Genomic DNA, 17,462 nt, shown 5'->3' with positions numbered 1-17,462 from the left:
ACTCGCGGAAAGTGACAGTCACAGAACACATACGTTTCCCGACCGCCTGATCGATTGACCCGAGAGCTCGGTACGTCCTCCAGGCGTGGCGTTCTAATATGTTGTCCTCCGCCCCGCAGGGCATGAGACAACAGTCGAAAGCTGTCAGCCACTCCAGGAGGACTCAACACGCCCGCACGCTTGGACCGAGACCATTGCGCATGTGCTTGATGCCAGGAGGAGGCTCGAGCACAATCAATATGGTTTTGCAACCCAGCCTCCAGCGACGGCCACCATGTTTGCTCAAATCAAAAGCAACAAACGCCCCTGATCAAAGAAGTACAAGGGCAAGAGCCACCATCACTACGCAATTAGCATTGTCGCCATATCGACTGAATGAGGTTGAGCGGGAGCATCGGGCAATGGACGATCTCTCGACCAGTCGCATTGCGTCCAAGAGTCTCTCTCGCGCCCGCCATCGGCACAAACGACGACGTGCATGAGCATTGCATAGACCAGTGGACAAGCACATCTGAGACCTATGCTTTGTCCCTCACCGCAAACTTGTCAAAGCTGCGGCCATCGGACAGATTGATCTGCCTAGTTTCGAGAAAGCGTAGATGCTGCGCTAATGATCGGCCCCTTGTTACATTCGGCGCAACTGCAAACTGCACTGTTACAGCCAGACCCCGTTCTCGCACTGGTCGCTTGCTTGATTCCGCTTTGATCTCTCGCCGGGAGTCAGACATGGTGGGGCGCGGTCACTGAGATCATCGTAGGTCAATGCAGCCGATGCAGCCAGAAGGCTCGCCGTCAGGGATCTAGCATATCGACACAGATTGATGCACTTACCATTGAAAGCGCCTCGTCCTCGCCCTTGGGACCTGTTCTTCACCGCTTCGCTGGCCTTTGCATCAAGGCGGGTGCTCTTGTCTGCTGCTTGTCGTCCTGCCAGATTGCATTTGAGCATGCCGTCGTCCTCCTACTCGCACATGCGGTCACCTACCGTCGACTCATCATCTCGAGGAGGTCCTTTTGGCCATCATGACTTCCCGTCGCTCATCGGAGCCAACATCCAGAACGACACCACCGCCACCATGGTGACGATAGACTCGCCCCTCAACCCAGCAGGCGGGCACAGATACCACGAGCACTACGACAACACCGCTCCGCCAACGCCAGCATACAGCTCGTGCACCTACTCCCAAGGTGGTACTCCTCGACCAGAGACACCGCTTACCCCGTCGCCAAAACGCCAGAAGCTCGTCAAAGATGCCGCCATGTTCATTCGAAACCGACCCCAGGGAGAAATCAACTACCCAGCTTCAGAATGCAGCGAAGAATTCGAGTGCCTCGCTCCTCACCAGCGTCAGGAACTTGCCCAGCAGCACCTCAACTTCCATCTTTATCCAAGTGGTCGAGGCGAAGATGGTCGGATCGAGGACTACGCTCGACGCATACCATATTCGAGTGAGAAGAAGGAGTTCTTGACAAAGACTGGCCGAGATGCCTTTGAAGGTAAGAGAAGGTCGAAGATCCTGCGAACACTGGGCCGAGGCTGACGTCCGAACAGTTTTCCAGTACACCTTCGTCGTTCCCAACGACCCGAATCGCAAGGAGCATGTCGTTATGTGGGACTACCGGATCGGTCTTGTCAGAATCACCCCCTTCTTCAAGGCCTTACAGCATACCAAGGTAGGCAATGCCATATACATCAGGTTCCAGAATCTGACATGAGTATAGACCACACCCGCAAAGGCTCTGTCTACCAACGCTGGCTTGAAAGAACTCGCGCACTCGATCACAGGAGGCGCATTGGTAGCTCAGGGGTACTGGATACCATATGCTTGCGCTCGAGCCGTCTGCCTCACCTTCTGCTATAACATCCGCTGGGCACTGACGCCAGTGTTTGGTCCTACGTTCATCAACGAGTGTCTCAGACCAGGAGAGGCAGGCTTCGGAAGCTTCAAGATCGATCCTGAGGTTGTTCGTTGCGCTGCCCGTGAGGCTGAAGGCTGGCGCCCAGACAATTACGGACAGAGGATCATGCCGGGTCCTGTAGCAAGCCATCACTATGGACAGCCTGCTCCACGAAGTCACCCAGAGGAGTTTCGCCAGCCAATGCCGGCGCCGCAGCCACGAGGCGGCCACATACGCTTCCACAGTGATTCTCCCTTCGGCCCCAACGCGCACAGGTCCACTGGGCCTTCCTATACCTATGCCGGCCCAGGCAATGAATCCCCGGCACTGTCGCCAAAGTCCACGAGCTACGAATATCAAGACAGTCCAGGATGGACCAGCATCAACAAGAGGCATGACGAAGTCTATCAGCAAACATATGCCGGGCCTGGGGAGCCGCTCTCAGACTCGCTGCTGATGGAACCACGCTATGCCCCGCCGGCGCCATGGCGTGCCGCAGAACCGCTACGCAGCATGCCGGAGCAACGACCTGTGGAGCCTGCTCACACGCAAGCCAAGCAAGCCTTGAAGCGTCGACACAGCGATGTAGACGACTCGTCAGACGACCTTCCAGATGAAGAACCCGAAGCGGTTCTCAGCACATCCAGCGAAAGTGACGATGCGGATCTCCCGCTGTCGCCGCCACCGACACGTCGAGGAAGGAGTTCTCGTGTTACCCGTAGCAGCAAGAAGTCGAAGCCAGCCACTGGGCCATCGGGTAAGAAATTCACGGAAGCTGACGAGCAAGCCGCACGCTGGTTGCTCAACCTGAGTACCCGGGATTCTCAGTTAGCGCGGGAGCCAAATCAATTCAGCATGCGCAACTTCGAGATGAGCGGTCAATAGTGTACTTCGCTGGTAGATGTCAGCGAAGGTGTATAATTATTACGAACGACACGACACGATGAGGAGTGGCGTACATAGGCAGGCGGTCGGCTGTTTGTCAGTCTTCACAGCTTGAGATCTCTGAACATAAAACCCGAACAAGCCGCAATCGAAGAGCAAGATTCCGTCCTTGACCAGAATTGAATGCCTTCGTGATCTGTTCAAGACCCACCTCTTGGCCCAAGTCGTTGCTACTGAGCGCAAGGCTTGTGCAAATTCTTGTTTTGGAACTATATCACATGTCTGTGTCAGCAATCATTCAAACATGCCACGAAGGACAGAGTCCGGCAGCATGCTCAACGATTAACAGCACAGGAGTGCCCACCAGGTGGAGGGTCTCCCGCTGCTCCGAAGACCTCACATCATGAAGCCCTTGGTCTCCCCGGGACAGGATGCGGCATGCATTTGGCAGAGTCGCCCGATTCCAACATTACGTCGTTGACCAGGCGTGTAATTATCGCATGGTTTCAGCGGGGATTGTGCGTCCCATGCTGAAAGCCTTGGACTATGCCTCTTGCGAAGTCCGAAAGCACTCACAGTGCCACTTAGCTCTAGATGGGAAGTGAAGACGCGTATACCATGTGCTGCGCGTCAGACTCCAGAGCAGTCTCATCTAGCCTGAACATCGGCAGCCGGACGTAGTCGTGGGCGCCCATGTCCGTCGCTGATGTCCAGTCCAAGGATTGGGAAGCATATCGATCTGGCGTCTGTGGCGTTTGCAGGACTATCGATGGTGCAGGGCGGGGTAGTACGGTCACATCGGTGTGGCGCGCAGGGGGAGGGGCGGGCTGCAGGAGGACAAAGAGCGACGGAGTGGAGGTGGCATGTCTGGCTGCGGTGATTGTGCGGTGTCCGACGAGCCATGGTCGCGCGGCAGGAAAGGAGTCGCTGTATTCGATCAGGCAAGACCTGGGCGCTACTGCAGCGTGGCCTCGGCGTTTCTTGCGCTGCGAAGGCCGACGTTCTTGCCTCGACCGTGCGGACACGCGACACGCGACTCACTGCCTGTATCGACTTTCCTTCTTCGTCGCTGCTTGCGCAATCACGTCCTCGGTCGTGGGACGGCATGCCGTTTTGCCGGGATACGGGCGTCGTCGCGTCCGGACATCGATGTTGCAGTGCTGTTTCCTGTTCGCGTGCAGGATGGGCCAGCTGCCGAGACGCGAAATGAGAACGCCGATGTGGCTTGCGGGCTGCGCCAGCCCTGCTCTTCGTCAGCCTATAGCGCCAAACTTTGACCTTTCTGGCCATCCTTCAGATGCTTTATAGATAGGAGCGCGTCTCAACTCGCGTGGCCCATCTGCACTTCACCTCTCCTGCCAGGCTTGCCCGACGACCATCTCTCTCTGACCACCAGACAACGAACACCAGAGCAGGATGGGCAGCCTTGGATCTGGGGACGAGGAGAAGCAGCAATACGACCTACCGCTCGAGCCGTTCCGAGACCTCCGATCCAGCACAGAATCGAGTGCGAGTTCCTCCACCACATCGACCATTGCTGCACTCAAAGAGGGCCGGGACATTGAAGCACAGTCGGAGCAGACTGTAGCCGCAGAACATCATGTGCCGGCCCGCTCGAAGCTGCTGTTCCTCGCAGCATACTTTTTTCTCAACTTGTTCTTGACGTTGTCAAACAAGTCTGTGCTGGGCACGGTGCGCAGGGATCCGCACCAATACTTGGACTCTCACGCTGACATGATCACAGGCTCGTTTTCCCTGGCTTCTGACTGCCGTTCACTGTACGGCGACTTCGATAGGATGCTTCGCCATGCTGGGCTTCGGCCTTCTCAAGCTCTCAACACTCGGCACGCGGGAAAACCTGACCCTCGTCGCCTTCTCCTTACTGTTTACCGTCAACATTGCGATATCGAACGTTTCTCTGGCAATGGTATCGGTGCCATTCCACCAGATTATGCGATCCACGACACCTGTCATGACCATTCTCATTTACCGCTTTGCATACGCGAGGACGTATTCTAGTCAGACCTATCTTACCATGATTCCGCTTATCTCCGGCGTGGCCCTTGCGACTGTCGGTGATTACTACTGCACGCTTGCTGGATTCACCATGACGCTCTTGGGCGTAGTCTTGGTGAGTTGGATATTATGAATGCTTCGTGTTCAGGACTAACAATTCCCAGGCGGCAATAAAGACAGTAGCTACCAACAGACTTATGACTGGATCTTTGAAGCTTTCTGCACTCGAAGTCCTCCTGCGAATGTCACCCTTGGCGGCGATACAGTGCGTGGTTTACGCCTATCTTACCGGCGAAGCAGACCAATTCCGGATTGCATACGCCGAAGGCCAATTCTCCAGTACCTTCGGCGCTGCACTGTTCCTCAACGCAATCACTGCGTTTTTCCTAAACATCGTTGGATTCCAGGCCAACAAAATGACGGGCGCCCTCACGATCACAGTGTGCGGGAATGTGAAGCAAGCGCTCACTATTCTGCTGGGAATTGTCCTGTTTCATGTTCAAGTCGGTGCTCTCAACGCATTCGGCATGCTCATCACATTATGTGGAGCAGCTTGGTACAGCCAAGTTGAGTTGTCTTCGCGAGCGAAACGGTAGCACGCGTTGGTGGAGACTCCACTGCATACTTAGCGATAGCGATTGTCTTCAAATGATACCCCAGAATCTTATATGTTGACATGTTCTGACCTAGCACCAATTTATTTTGTGCCGTGCTACCCGAATTGAGCAGCCACAAACGTTGTGTACGACTCGTACTTCCACTACCGAAGCGACTGTAGGGGGCAGGTTGATGCAATCAGCGACACCAATTTTGTGCAAAGATGTAACATGGTCACCGGATTCGTCTTTACACACATCGATAGACACAGGCTTTGTGCAACGCGTCAGCGGCCCAGCGTTGAGCAAGCGAAAGTTTTTGGCCATCGTTGCCAGGACGTGGCTGCCACGCTTTTCGCCGTTGGCAAGTCATGTTGGCAGCCTTGGAGCCTGTGCCAAGGGCGGGAAAGAATCCCTACACCACTGGCCACGCCTTTCGCGAAACGATAGTCTATGCATGCACAATCCGTCTCGAGGGTCCAAGATCAAGGTCGAAGAGCCTGTTGTCGTCGCCGGTGTCCAGCTCGGCCGGGTGCACGTGACATACTCTTTACGCTAAGCCATTTCGGGCACGTGTAAACTTTGATTCGCCTGCCAAAAATCTAGCACAAACCATTCGAATCCGATGTCAACATGGCGCAAGATAATGCGACAGAAAAGAAGCAGCCCAAATCTTTTGAAGCTCTGACACCCGAATTGTCGCAATGGATCCTCGACTTCACCACCGGCATGGGTTTTGCCCGAACTACTCCAGTTCAAGCGATGGCGATTCCACTTCTCATGGGTAACAAGGATTTGGTCGTTGAGGCAGTCACAGGAAGTGGAAAGACTCTTAGTTTTCTTATACCACTTGTCGAGCGAATACTCAAGGCCGAAGAACCAAATAAGCGAGGTTATGTGCGATCAATAGTTGTCGCGCCTACCAAAGAGCTCGCCAGCCAAATTTACGACGTTCTCATCGGTCTCCTGGACTTCCACAAACCTTCTGCGGCTTATCTAAAGCAGGCAGCAAAACCTGAAGTGGACAGCGAAGATGAAGAGATGGAAGATGTTGAGGTTGAGCAGGTGCCGCCGGGTCCTTATGCTGTACCGCAATTGCTTGTTGGAGGAAGGACGAAGCTGACAGAAGACCTTGCAACATTTTCGCAAGTGAATGCGAACATCCTCATTGGCACGCCGAAGCGCCTCGTGGAAGTCTTGCAATCTTCGAAGGTTATTATAAAGCGACACTGGTTCGACCTCCTGGTGCTGGATGAAGCAGATCGCTTACTCGACCCGAACTTTCAACCAGATTTGCAGCGAATACTCGAGATTGTGCCAAAGGAGCGGCGAACAGGGCTTTTCAGTGCATCTGTCTCGGAAGCAGTGGATGAGCTCGTTCGAGTCGGCATGCGATATCCTTTCAAGATCAGCGCGAAAGTGCGCAGCAAAAGCGGCGCACTAGACAAGCGAACACCTGAAAGTTTGAAGCTGTATCATCTTGTGACGAAGCAGTCGCTCCGCATACCGCATCTCAAGCACATTTTGGAGCGAAGTAAAGCAGAAAAGGCGATACTGTATGTTTCGACTCGAGCTGGTGTGGATTACTGGAATCATATTTTGCAACCACTTCTTGGAATGTCGGTATATCCCCTACATGGTGACCACAAGGCTGCAATACGAATGAAGAACCTGCAGCGCTTCCGCGACTCGGTCTCTCCGGCGATTCTTCTTACCACGGACGTTTTAGCCCGAGGAATTGACATACCGGATATTGACCTGGTTGTTCAACTTGACCCGCCGAAACAACCGAAAGACTTTATACATCGATGCGGTCGCTCTGGTCGAGCAGGAAAGCGCGGCATGGCAATCACGTTTCTGAGCGAGGGTGGTGAAGAAGACTATGTCAAATATCTCAGTCTGCAGGGCACACCTCTCGAGCCCTACCCTAGTCCACCCAACCTGTCTGATGCGGATGCGAAAGAGACTATTGATGCGATTCGAAAAGTGTTGACACAGAAACGAGAACTCCACGACCGCTCACAAAAAGCGTTCGTAAGCTGGATCCAGGCATACAGCAAGACTTTGCCCACGGACATTTTTAGCGTGCGAAGATTAGACTGGGTCGAAGCTGGCAAGGCCTGGGGTCTCCTTCGCTGGCCAAAGATGCCAGAACTGAAACGACATTTTCCAGAAGCAGCTGCAGATAGAGCGCATGGCCTTGACCTGCCTGCAGATTTTGACCTCAGCAGTGTAGCATATGCCGATAAAGTCCATGAAGCACAACGACAAGCAGACAATGAGGCTCGTGCTCGAGGCGAGAAGCCTCAGCTTTCTTCTCAACTCCGAGGAAAACTTGCAGCGGCGAAACAGAGGAAAGAGAGAGCATGGACGAAGCAGAAAGGCGCCAAAGCCGTGCGGGAGGAGAGAAGGGAGAGGAAAGAAGTGAGAAGAAAGGCGGAGAACCATTCGAAGATGAGCGAAGCCGACAAAGCGAAAGAGCGAGAGCTGGAAGCCTTGATCAGTAAAGTCAGAGCACAGAATGCGAAGGCTGAGGAGGATTTCGAGGGGTTCGACGATTAAGGACGACAGCACAGCGGAGACGATCGAGTGCAACTGGATCCCGGCGGATTGAGAAGTCCCCAGAAGACTCGAGAGAGAGTAAATGCTCATGCGCTGAAGCTGTTGAACATATAAACAATCTGGGCTTCATGTGCTTCTTGCATTCTATTCGGCACAACAGAGAGGCGGCGCTCCAATTTACGAGCAAAGGCCTTATTCGGCATGTTGAGAGAGACCTTGATGCTGAAGTTGTACCCCAGCTTCAGCGGGCGAACAGCTTTGGTACCCATTCCCTTGGTCTTGTCGGTCTCCTCGGTCTCCTCGGGCTTCATCATGCTCAGCACCTCCCTTCTGATTTGAGGATCGCTGTGTAGGAGGTTGAACAACCAGTTGACGTTTTCACCAGAGAAAGAGGACCGAGCGACTAGAAGGTAGATCTCGTTGCGCAACTCTCCAGGAATCTCGTCGAGGAACGTCAACTTCTTATTTGGAACCTTCTGCTTTGCTGCTCCTTTGAGCGTCGTGGAGCTCGTGGCGAGTGGCCGCTCTGAGGGGAGAAAGTCCGACTGTTTGGAACGCTGGTCCTTCTTTGCCTTCTTCTTTGGTGGGGTTTGGCCCGAGAGGGCACTAGCATCATCGCCAGAGCGTTCGTTTGCAAGACGGCTACTTGTTCGTTGCGCCATGTTGCGCGTGCTGACTGTTTCGCGCGTGGTACAGTGGATTTTAACAGAGCTGAATTCAAGGTCTCGGATGTGGTATCGTGAGGTTTTGACCGGAAGTGAAGCCAGAAGGTGGTCGACGGTAGTTACACAAAATGTAGGACTTGAAGCATGAGGCGCAAGCTTGCAGCGCCACCATGTATGTATTTATCTACGCAAACGCCCTCACATCACACTTCAGAACGCGTCGCTCGAAGGAAGGCCTCGTCACACACCACACCAACAAGATGCCACCAAAAGCGAACGCTGCGAACGTTCCGCGCGCCGGACGTCCTCCCGCAAGGATTGACGAGATCGATGATTGGTGGCGCATAGCAGACCCGCAAGTGATCAGCGAATTATCTTGCTGGTTTCCTGACCGTCACTGTCGAGCGCTATCGGAAAAATCCAAGCGGAGATCCGCTAGATTCTTCGTCGCAAGAGTGGCCTCACTGCCGACAAGGACTTCGCCACCACCAAAAAGCCTAACGAGCCATACGCTCGAGCAGGAGATGAACCTCGAATGTGGCAGCATGACTTTAGCACCATAAGAAACGAACGAGACGTGCCAGACGCTTTTATACTCCTCGAGGTCGCCTTCCCGATGGAGTTTGGCATAGGTGTCTCAACGGAAGCAGAAGCCATATCGAGCTCCGAGATGGCTAATTAGTTCGCCCACCTCCCGAGTAAGTATCTCCTGCTGCCCTGAGTAAGCCCTTCGCAATTGCTGACCCGCATAGACGAACCCGCCAAAATCACGCGCGTCCACGCACTAGGTCGCCGCCACATCATGTCGAAGATGACCCTGGAGCAAGTTCGGCTTATGAAGAAGAAGCCCGATCTGCGCAGCCTAGCCACCGAGGACAACGAGTGGGCCAAACTTATCAACAAGCTCTGGGCTCCCCAGAGGACAAGACTAAAGCCGCTCCCAGTTCAGTGAAGCGCAAGACAGCCGCCTGCTCCAAGCAATTCATCTTCGTCAAAGTTAAATACGATACGGAGGTGGACGACGCAGAACAAGAGGTGAGCAAGGATCGGGACGACAACAAAGCGCTGCAGCCAGACGACCTCTCGTTCGACAAGCTACAAGAACTTGCAGAGGAAACGAGGCCATCAGAATGGGAGGCATACCATGTTCAAAATATCTACGGCGAAGACACCGCGCGCTACGTTGCCCGTGACGAGGACATAGCTAGCGCTGTAAAGCTCAGTATGATGGAGGACCAAGGCAGTTTAGGTCACGTTTTTTTGCTGGTAGAAGGCGAGGTGGCAGAGGCAATTGAAGTATGCGAGTGGCCGCCAGCAGTCATCCGCGACTGAAAAACACATTGAAGTTGATCCATGCAGGTGGCCAATTGAGTTCCTGAGAATGCAACAATCCGAATGATTTTTTTTACCAAGCTCTCGAATAGTGTTTGTCATCCCTCAAGTTACATATATTGCTCAGTCACAAAGTCTCAAGCACGTCCAAGATGAGCGATCAAAGTCCAAGTCAGAGGATTAGATACAAGACGAGCCTCAAGCTGATCCACAGTGCGTGAGTTGCTCAGTCGCAGAAATCCAACCGTGCAGAAGAAGAGGTACGCGAGTCCAAGCCGGGGAGATATTTAGAAGAACATTGGGTTCGATCACGGTGTTTCTTTTCATTACCAGAGTTGCATGGAATGCTCCATCTCAGTATTCAGAACCTCAACCACGTACAAAGCGAGGACCTGAAGGCAAAGCTCGATCAGAGTGAATCTCATTGACAGAGCTATATATAACCCTCCATCTCGATCTTAAGAACCCCAACCACGCACAATTCGGAATACCCGAAGCAAAGGTCGACCGCGGTATTTTCCATCGCTAGAGTAACATACAATGCTCCACCTCAGTCTTTCGAACTCCCACTACGTCCAATGCGAAGGCCTCAGGGCAAAGCCTGATGGCTGTGCTTCCCATTTCTGCCCAATGGTCCAAGTCCGCCATATGTGTCTCAGTTCCAGGATCGTAGAATCGTTAACTTGTACATCTCCCACGCAAATCGAGGAAGCTCAGTTAAAGCCTGACAAATGTGCTCCACCTCTGTCGACATCGTGACCATAGCACAACGCTTGCCCTCGATGAATTCGGACAAGGCAGCGTGAGCCTTTGGGATCAGGGCGTGATGATCAAAAAAGATATGTTGAAGGACATCGATTCAGTTGGACTTTTGCCAGCAAGATAGTAAATCAGCGGCGAAACGAGTCTCGCCCTAAGGAATATCCAGATATCAGCCCTCTCAGCAGCGTGAAACCCAATGCAGACATGAACATCGGAGCCATGAATGCCAAGTCCACAGGCAGTCTGAGAGAACTCTAAGTGGAAAAGAAGGATGCTTGCATCTTTAGAAAGCGGCTCCATCCCAGCGATACCGAAGGTGAAACAATCATGGCATGTGGCTTTGAAAATGTGCTCGAGGACATTCTGGACAGACTCCGCGTGAAACATGTTTCGAACAAGTAGACGTCTTCTTGACACAAACGTCGAGCATTCCTAGCGCGTTATATTGCGAGCTGTAGGAAAATCCTTCTTTACGCAGCTGTGACTTCTCGTTCTGCACCCTTTGTTGAGCGATTCCAGACAGCAGCAGTCTGGCGGTAGACTCAAGGAAGACCCCGCTCAGGAAAGTTGAATGTCCCTTCGGGAGTTGGAGGGGAAGCGTTATGGGAAACCACACGGTGTTTGCCATGATTCTCGGTGACGGTGGACTCCTCTTCTGCCCTCAGTTGATCAGCTTCTTTGGTAACGCAACGGATCGTGTCTCCCACGGTATGGGCGCTTGTAGGTGCCTGAGTCGCTAGGAAGGTCGCAGCATCACCGTATGACGCACAGCGTAGGGCACAGAGTACGGCTATGGTGTTCCATTCGCTGATACCTATCATGTGAACCACATCAAGCAGCGTGAATCTTCGGGTCCTATTCGTTATGGGGAGAGCCACTTCGATTGCGAAATCGAGCGCTACTGGTAGCTCGACTGTCTGTTATGCCTTGAACTCTCACTTTTGAGCGTGTAGGAGTGGGATTTCCAGTTGGTATCCGTGCTCGCGGTGGTGAATGGTGAAGCGGACTGGAGATCCTTCTGCATTGTATGCAGCGACATCAGCCGCAGCAGTGATCTCTGTTGCACGTTGGACCATTTTCCTCGTTGGTAGCCGCTCCTGCTGTAGTTTCCACAGCGCTGGGGAAACAGAAAGACACCCTGCAGCACATCCAGCCATGTGTGCAGTCGCGGCTTTAGGAAAGTCTGCCGTTCACACTGCTTTATTCATGTTGATTGAGAGGAAGCATCGGGCTATCGTGATGGGAAGGATAGAGGTGGAGCACATTCGTCAGGCTTCGACCGAGGTTCTGTGGTGAGATCAGTTGACGTTGTTGGTTGCTGGGGTGCCAGCCGCCCTGTTTTGCTGCCTGCCGACGATAGGCCGATGTGAGGTGTAATCATCTCGAGCCCTCTGTCTCTGCCGCCCACTTGGAGACCGCCTTTCCCTGGCAGAGAGCCCGTGTGTTTGCCAGGTCTTTAGCTCTGCTTTGCGCCGCACGTGGGATGGGAGTACCTGAGTCGTGATTCGCCGGACCTTGATTCGATAAACAGCTGTCCGCGGTCGTTTGTTCAGCCGCCGTGCCTCGGCGTGATGTCTGAGCATGCTGTCCATTTATCCGCCCGACAGGAGGTCAAATATCCCTCCATGAGCGGAGCTAGTTACGCAATCCGGGGTTGCAGACTGAGAAGGCGCCGATCGCTGACCCAATTGGCCAACCGTGTCGCATGTGTTCTTCGTTTCCAGCTCAATGCTCTTTTGCTTCCTCTTTCCAACATCGCTCTACCCAGCCGTCACTGCGAACTCTCCTACGCGACACGACGCGACACCACCTGTTGGTGTGCGGCCATCACGAACTACTCAAGACGTCAATATCTCTTCACCCGCGACTACCTCACCTCACCGTCGCCCGATCACGCCAATCAGGTGCCTCCACTCCACGCCTTCATTGGCTTGAGATTCTTACCTCACTTCGCGATCCACATTCCAACCATCGACTTCCGCGACTACTCTCACGATCCAGCATCATAGGAGGCTCACCGGCTCTAGCAGACCTTGTGCACAGGTTACAGGCGCAGGATAAGCAATTGATTCCATTTGATACTGACCCACAGTCGTGTTCCTCGATCAAACATTGCAGTAACACCCTGTCACCACCTATCACGATGTCGAACAGTTTCTCCGACTCACCAACGGTTGTGCTGCCGCCCTCGGCACCCAGCTCGTACTTCGCCAATAGCCACTATGTCCAGCAGCAAGATAGCAATGCCCATATGCTCAATGGCATTGGCTCCACGGGTCTGGCGAACGCGAACGCATTCAAATCCAATGCCACGACTCCAGGCTCGATCGCAGGTCGTAAGCGTTCTCGCGGCGACATCTTTTCGCAAGACGATGAGGATGAAGAGCACCTCGAGGACGGATCGACCGTCACTGCTGGCCATGACGGCGGCCCTGTCAAGCCTCGAGGCAAGCCAGTCTACGGACCGGGAATGACACTCATTTATCCAGAAGATCCAGGCTACGAGAATTGTGCGGAATCGCAGTCAGGCACTTGGAAAGAAGAGCTCGATGCGCGGCGACCTTTCGCTCTCGCGCACTCGAAGCGTCCAAGCGTGACTTCTCGCAAGTCGCAGCGCCTCGACAGTCGCGCCGCCGGTCCAGATGACCTGGCTCAGCTTGTTCTGCCACCGACTATGCGCGACGTTACCAACGAGCCACTCATCGACGAGGTCACTCGTCGATTGGGCATCAGTTGGACGCGTATGGATACCAGTGAGGCGCGTCAAATCAACCAGAGAGCGTACTCGAAATGGATCAGCAATCATTACCCACAACTCAACGATGTCTCCATCTGGTTTGAGAACAGCTCGATCCCCGGATACCTCGTGGCAGCTCTGAACGCCTACAACGGACAGCACGAGTACTACATCTTCTCTGAAGACTTGACTGAGGCTCGTTTGGTGACTACCGATCCAAGCCAACTCATTGCGCGCCTCCAAATGCTGCCAGCTCTTCATCTCGCGGCCCCAGGAGGATGCATCAGAGCTGAGACAGATCCGATCACCGCCGACCAGAATGAAGTCACCGCCGCCACGGTTGACAGCTTGCAAACCTACAGTCAACCAAACGGCTGTGCAGCTCACGCGATGGAGCTGGACTGATCCTGCGTGGCTGCAGACGACACGAACCATGTGCTTCACTAAAACCATTCAAATTGGGCGGTAAAGTCCTTCAAAAGTCGACTTGCGCTCGAGCGCTGGAGTTGGGGCTATTTTTGCTGAGATCTGCTTCGCGTTGTTATCCGTGAGGCTCTACTGGGGCTGAGCCTGCGAGATATGCTGTGTGTTATTATCTGCTGCTGCGACAAAGTGTACTATAACATCAATGAAATATGATGATCTTATGACTACAATTACTCATTCAAGTATGCGTGTAATGTTTCTCTGTCTTATGTTCAGTCTTCCGTGCGCGAGTGCCTACAATGTGACGCTGTGTCGATCGTCCGCCAGCAGGCCCGAGCTCTTTGACGCTCGCACCTCTGCTTAGCTGCACACAGCAGTGACCTCGTGCATCACCACTTTCACAAATCACCTCGAATACCGCAATCATGGCTGAAGGAATGTTTTACGTGAGTGTGGCTATCCCGATCATCCACATCGGCGGGCTGTAACTGACGGTGGCGGCTTTGACACAGAATGCGACCAACGGCTACGTCGAGGGCATCGTGCGTGGCTACCGGAGCGCACTGCTCACCGGCCAGAACTACGGCAACTTGACACAATGCGAGAACATCGACGGTATGTCACGGAGGAGGATGCCAGTAGTGCAGGCGGAACAAACACTGAGATCGCGCCAGATGTCAAACTACAACTCGGACCTGCGTACGGCGACTACCTCGCCTCCCTCCCACCGAACCCATCCACATCCGCTCTCGCCGACAAAACGCTCGACAAGCTCGTCGCCGAGTTCCGCTACGTCCAGGCCCAGGCCACGGGGAGCCTCGCGAAGTTCATGGAGTACCTGACATATGCCTACATGATTGACAACGTGGCGCTTCTCATCACCGGCACTCTACACGAACGCGATACGAAGGAATTGCTGGAACGCTGTCATCCTCTGGGCTGGTTCGAGACGATGCCGGTGCTGTGTGTGGCCACGAACATCGAGGAGCTGTACAATTCGGTCTTGATCGAAACTCCGCTGGCGCCTTACTTCAAAGGTAGCATCAGCCACCAGGATCTTGATGAGCTAAACATTGAGATTATCCGAAACACACTGTACAAGAACTACCTCGAAGACTTCTACAGATTTGTGAACGAGGAACCAGGGATCAAGGGTACACCCACGGCAGGAGTGATGAGCGAAGTGCTGGAATTTGAGGCGGACAGGAGATCAATAAACATCACAATCAACTCGTTCGGGACAGAGCTTTCGAAGCAGGACCGCAAAAAGCTATATCCCAACTTTGGCCGATTGCATCCCGAGGGCACTTTGATGCTGAGCAGAGCGGACGACGTGGAGGGCGTGCGGATAGCAGTCGATGGCGTTTCTGACTACCGAACCATGCTGGATCAGACGGGAATGGGTGGCAACTCACTGGGCAACCAGTCGGGCGGTATCGGAGGCGATGAGGGAAAGAGTCTGGAAGATCTGTTCTACCAAAAGGAGATGGAGATTGCGAAGTTGGCCTTTACGTACCAGTTCACACACGCAGTCGTGTATGCCTGGGTCAAGCTGAGGGAGCAGGTGAGTTCAGTCTCAGAACGAGCTCACATTAGTGAAGAGCCTACTGACATTCGTGACAGGAAATCCGGAATATCACATGGATTTCGGAGTGCATTGCGCAGAACCAGAAGGACAGGATTAACAACTTTATCAGTGTATTTTGAGCATAGCAGGGACAAGCTTTGGCGCTCGGGGTTCTGGTTCTGTACAGTGCTGAGGAGGAACATGAGCATAGAATGGTAGCAATCAACAGATGAAACCTGTATCAGTAAAGGCGCTGCCTGATCGCTCATGATTATGCTTCCACCGAGACGTCCAAAGGGTGTAGCACTCGCAGAGATCGATTTGTCCTGTTAACAATCTCACATCGTATCCACATGCATGTGAGTGAGTGCGTGATGCCTGATTTGAGTGAACTGAACTGGTTGAGTGCAGACGTGAAGGTGTGCCAGCTGCTTTCACATGACTGGCGGCAGGGATCGGCCACTTCTCCGCCGATTGCAGCTCGACGCGCCACCACTTGCGACACTTCGAGGACACAGTACTGATAGCCGCATAGGATATTGAGCATGGCCAGCGTGAAGGAGGAGAAGCGCAAGGCTGAGGAGGGCATCAACGGCCACGATGCTAAGCGCATCAAGCCGTCTGTGTCGCCTCCGCCGGCGTCGCACGAAGAGGAGCACGACGAGGACGAGGACGACGGAACCTTCACGATCAACCACGCCGCATACCCCGAGAAGCCCGCAGTCGTCGAGGAGCGCAATGGCGATATCTCATTCTATGTCGTCAATAACGACGGCAAGCCCTCGTCGCACATCATCCTCACCGGCCTCAAATGCATCTTCCAGAAGCAGCTCCCCAAAATGCCCAAGGACTACATTGCACGACTCGTCTACGACCGAACCCACCTGAGCATCGCGATCGTGAAGCGCCCTCCAGCTGGCTCGTTCGCGGAGGCAAGCGGCCTACCCGGAGAAGTGGTGGGCGGCATCACATATCGGCCCTTCAAAGGCAGGCAGTTTGCCGAGATTGTCTTCTGCGCAATCAGCTCCGATCAGCAGGTGAAAGGATACGGCGCACATCTCATGAGCCATCTCAAAGACTACGTCAAGGCCACGAGCGACGTCATGCACTTTCTGACCTACGCCGACAACTATGCCATTGGGTATTTCAAGAAGCAAGGATTCACAAAAGAGATTACATTGGACAAACCCAAATGGATGGGATACATCAAGGATTACGAGGGAGGTACCATAATGCAGTGCTCCATGCTGCCCAAAATTCGCTATCTCGAATCCGGGCGAATGCTGCTGAAACAGAAAGCTGCTGTTCATGCGAAGATCCGAGCAGTATCCAAGAGCTACGAGGTTCACCAACCGCCCAAGGCTTGGAGGAACATCAAGCCTGGCCAGACCCTACCTGAGATCGATCCCCTATCCATTGACGCGATCAAAGCGACAGGTTGGTCACCCGACATGGACGCACTTGCACGCCAACCTAGGCGGAACCCGTCTCACAGCCTGCTACTTGGCCTGCTCTCAGCCCTACAAACAAGCAGCTCAGCATGGCCCTTCCTCCAACCCGTCAATGGCGAAGAAGTCCACGACTACTACGAAGTCATCAAAGAACCCATGGATCTCAGCAGCATGGAACAAAAGCTGGACAAGGACCAATACGAAACCGTGGAAGACTTCGTTAAAGACGTCCTACTCATCGTACGGAATTGCAAACGCTACAATGCGGAAACGACACCATATGCCAAAGCTGCCAATAAGCTGGAGAAGGAAATGTGGAAGAAAATCCGCGAAGTGCCGGAATGGTCATATTTGGAACCGGAGAGTTTTGAGAGCACGAATCGAAAGCCGGAGGATCAGTAGGAAGTTCCACCTCCAACGCGAGCTGCTCCGCCGGATCCTCCTGATGTTGGAAGACGGCGGCAGGTGCAGAGGAACGGATCCATGCGTTTTGATAGGACTGGCAAGCACAGTGTACGTGGCCGCAGAGGGCGACCACCTGGTCCCCGGTAAAGGCACTACTTC

The 17,462-nt window shown here is 53.7% G+C and overlaps 8 protein-coding genes across 8 annotated transcripts; 7 read left to right on the top strand and 1 right to left on the bottom strand.

Annotated features, from left to right (window-relative positions):
- Positions 1 to 1,076: 1,076 nt before the first annotated feature.
- CKM354_000536300 (uncharacterized protein) lies at positions 1,077 to 2,784 on the top strand (the record flags this gene model as incomplete). The annotated part of the gene is made up of 3 exons (XM_044800635.1): positions 1,077 to 1,497; positions 1,553 to 1,674; positions 1,723 to 2,784. The coding sequence occupies 3 exons, from the start codon at positions 1,077 to 1,079 to the stop codon at positions 2,782 to 2,784; spliced, it is 1,605 nt and encodes a 534-aa protein (XP_044656570.1).
- A 1,416-nt stretch (positions 2,785 to 4,200) lies between these two features.
- On the top strand, positions 4,201 to 5,396 carry CKM354_000536200 (uncharacterized protein; the record flags this gene model as incomplete). The annotated part of the gene is made up of 3 exons (XM_044800634.1): positions 4,201 to 4,476; positions 4,529 to 4,915; positions 4,965 to 5,396. 3 exons carry the CDS (start codon positions 4,201 to 4,203, stop codon positions 5,394 to 5,396), a joined length of 1,095 nt encoding a protein of 364 aa, XP_044656569.1.
- A 633-nt stretch (positions 5,397 to 6,029) lies between these two features.
- CKM354_000536100 (uncharacterized protein) lies at positions 6,030 to 7,958 on the top strand (the record flags this gene model as incomplete). Its single annotated transcript, XM_044800633.1, has 1 exon — positions 6,030 to 7,958. The coding sequence occupies one exon, from the start codon at positions 6,030 to 6,032 to the stop codon at positions 7,956 to 7,958; it is 1,929 nt and encodes a 642-aa protein (XP_044656568.1).
- An 86-nt stretch (positions 7,959 to 8,044) lies between these two features.
- CKM354_000536000 (uncharacterized protein) lies at positions 8,045 to 8,620 on the bottom strand (the record flags this gene model as incomplete). The annotated part of the gene is made up of 1 exon (XM_044800632.1): positions 8,045 to 8,620. The coding sequence occupies one exon, from the start codon at positions 8,618 to 8,620 to the stop codon at positions 8,045 to 8,047; it is 576 nt and encodes a 191-aa protein (XP_044656567.1).
- An 805-nt stretch (positions 8,621 to 9,425) lies between these two features.
- CKM354_000535900 (uncharacterized protein) lies at positions 9,426 to 9,955 on the top strand (the record flags this gene model as incomplete). Its single annotated transcript, XM_044800631.1, has 2 exons — positions 9,426 to 9,505; positions 9,568 to 9,955. 2 exons carry the CDS (start codon positions 9,426 to 9,428, stop codon positions 9,953 to 9,955), a joined length of 468 nt encoding a protein of 155 aa, XP_044656566.1.
- A 2,905-nt stretch (positions 9,956 to 12,860) lies between these two features.
- CKM354_000535800 (uncharacterized protein) lies at positions 12,861 to 13,859 on the top strand (the record flags this gene model as incomplete). Its single annotated transcript, XM_044800630.1, has 1 exon — positions 12,861 to 13,859. One exon carries the CDS (start codon positions 12,861 to 12,863, stop codon positions 13,857 to 13,859), a length of 999 nt encoding a protein of 332 aa, XP_044656565.1.
- A 446-nt stretch (positions 13,860 to 14,305) lies between these two features.
- CKM354_000535700 (H(+)-transporting V0 sector ATPase subunit d) lies at positions 14,306 to 15,587 on the top strand (the record flags this gene model as incomplete). Its single annotated transcript, XM_044800629.1, has 4 exons — positions 14,306 to 14,326; positions 14,393 to 14,495; positions 14,555 to 15,444; positions 15,504 to 15,587. The coding sequence occupies 4 exons, from the start codon at positions 14,306 to 14,308 to the stop codon at positions 15,585 to 15,587; spliced, it is 1,098 nt and encodes a 365-aa protein (XP_044656564.1).
- Positions 15,588 to 15,992: 405 nt separating this feature from the next.
- Positions 15,993 to 17,300, top strand: CKM354_000535600 (uncharacterized protein; the record flags this gene model as incomplete). Its single annotated transcript, XM_044800628.1, has 1 exon — positions 15,993 to 17,300. The coding sequence occupies one exon, from the start codon at positions 15,993 to 15,995 to the stop codon at positions 17,298 to 17,300; it is 1,308 nt and encodes a 435-aa protein (XP_044656563.1).
- Between the last annotated feature and the right edge of the window lie 162 nt (positions 17,301 to 17,462).

Source organism: Cercospora kikuchii (genome assembly GCF_019650295.1).
Source record: "Cercospora kikuchii DNA, contig_00003, whole genome shotgun sequence".
Lineage (NCBI taxonomy): Eukaryota > Fungi > Ascomycota > Dothideomycetes > Mycosphaerellales > Mycosphaerellaceae > Cercospora > Cercospora kikuchii.
This window is presented reverse-complemented; position numbering and strand designations above follow the sequence as displayed.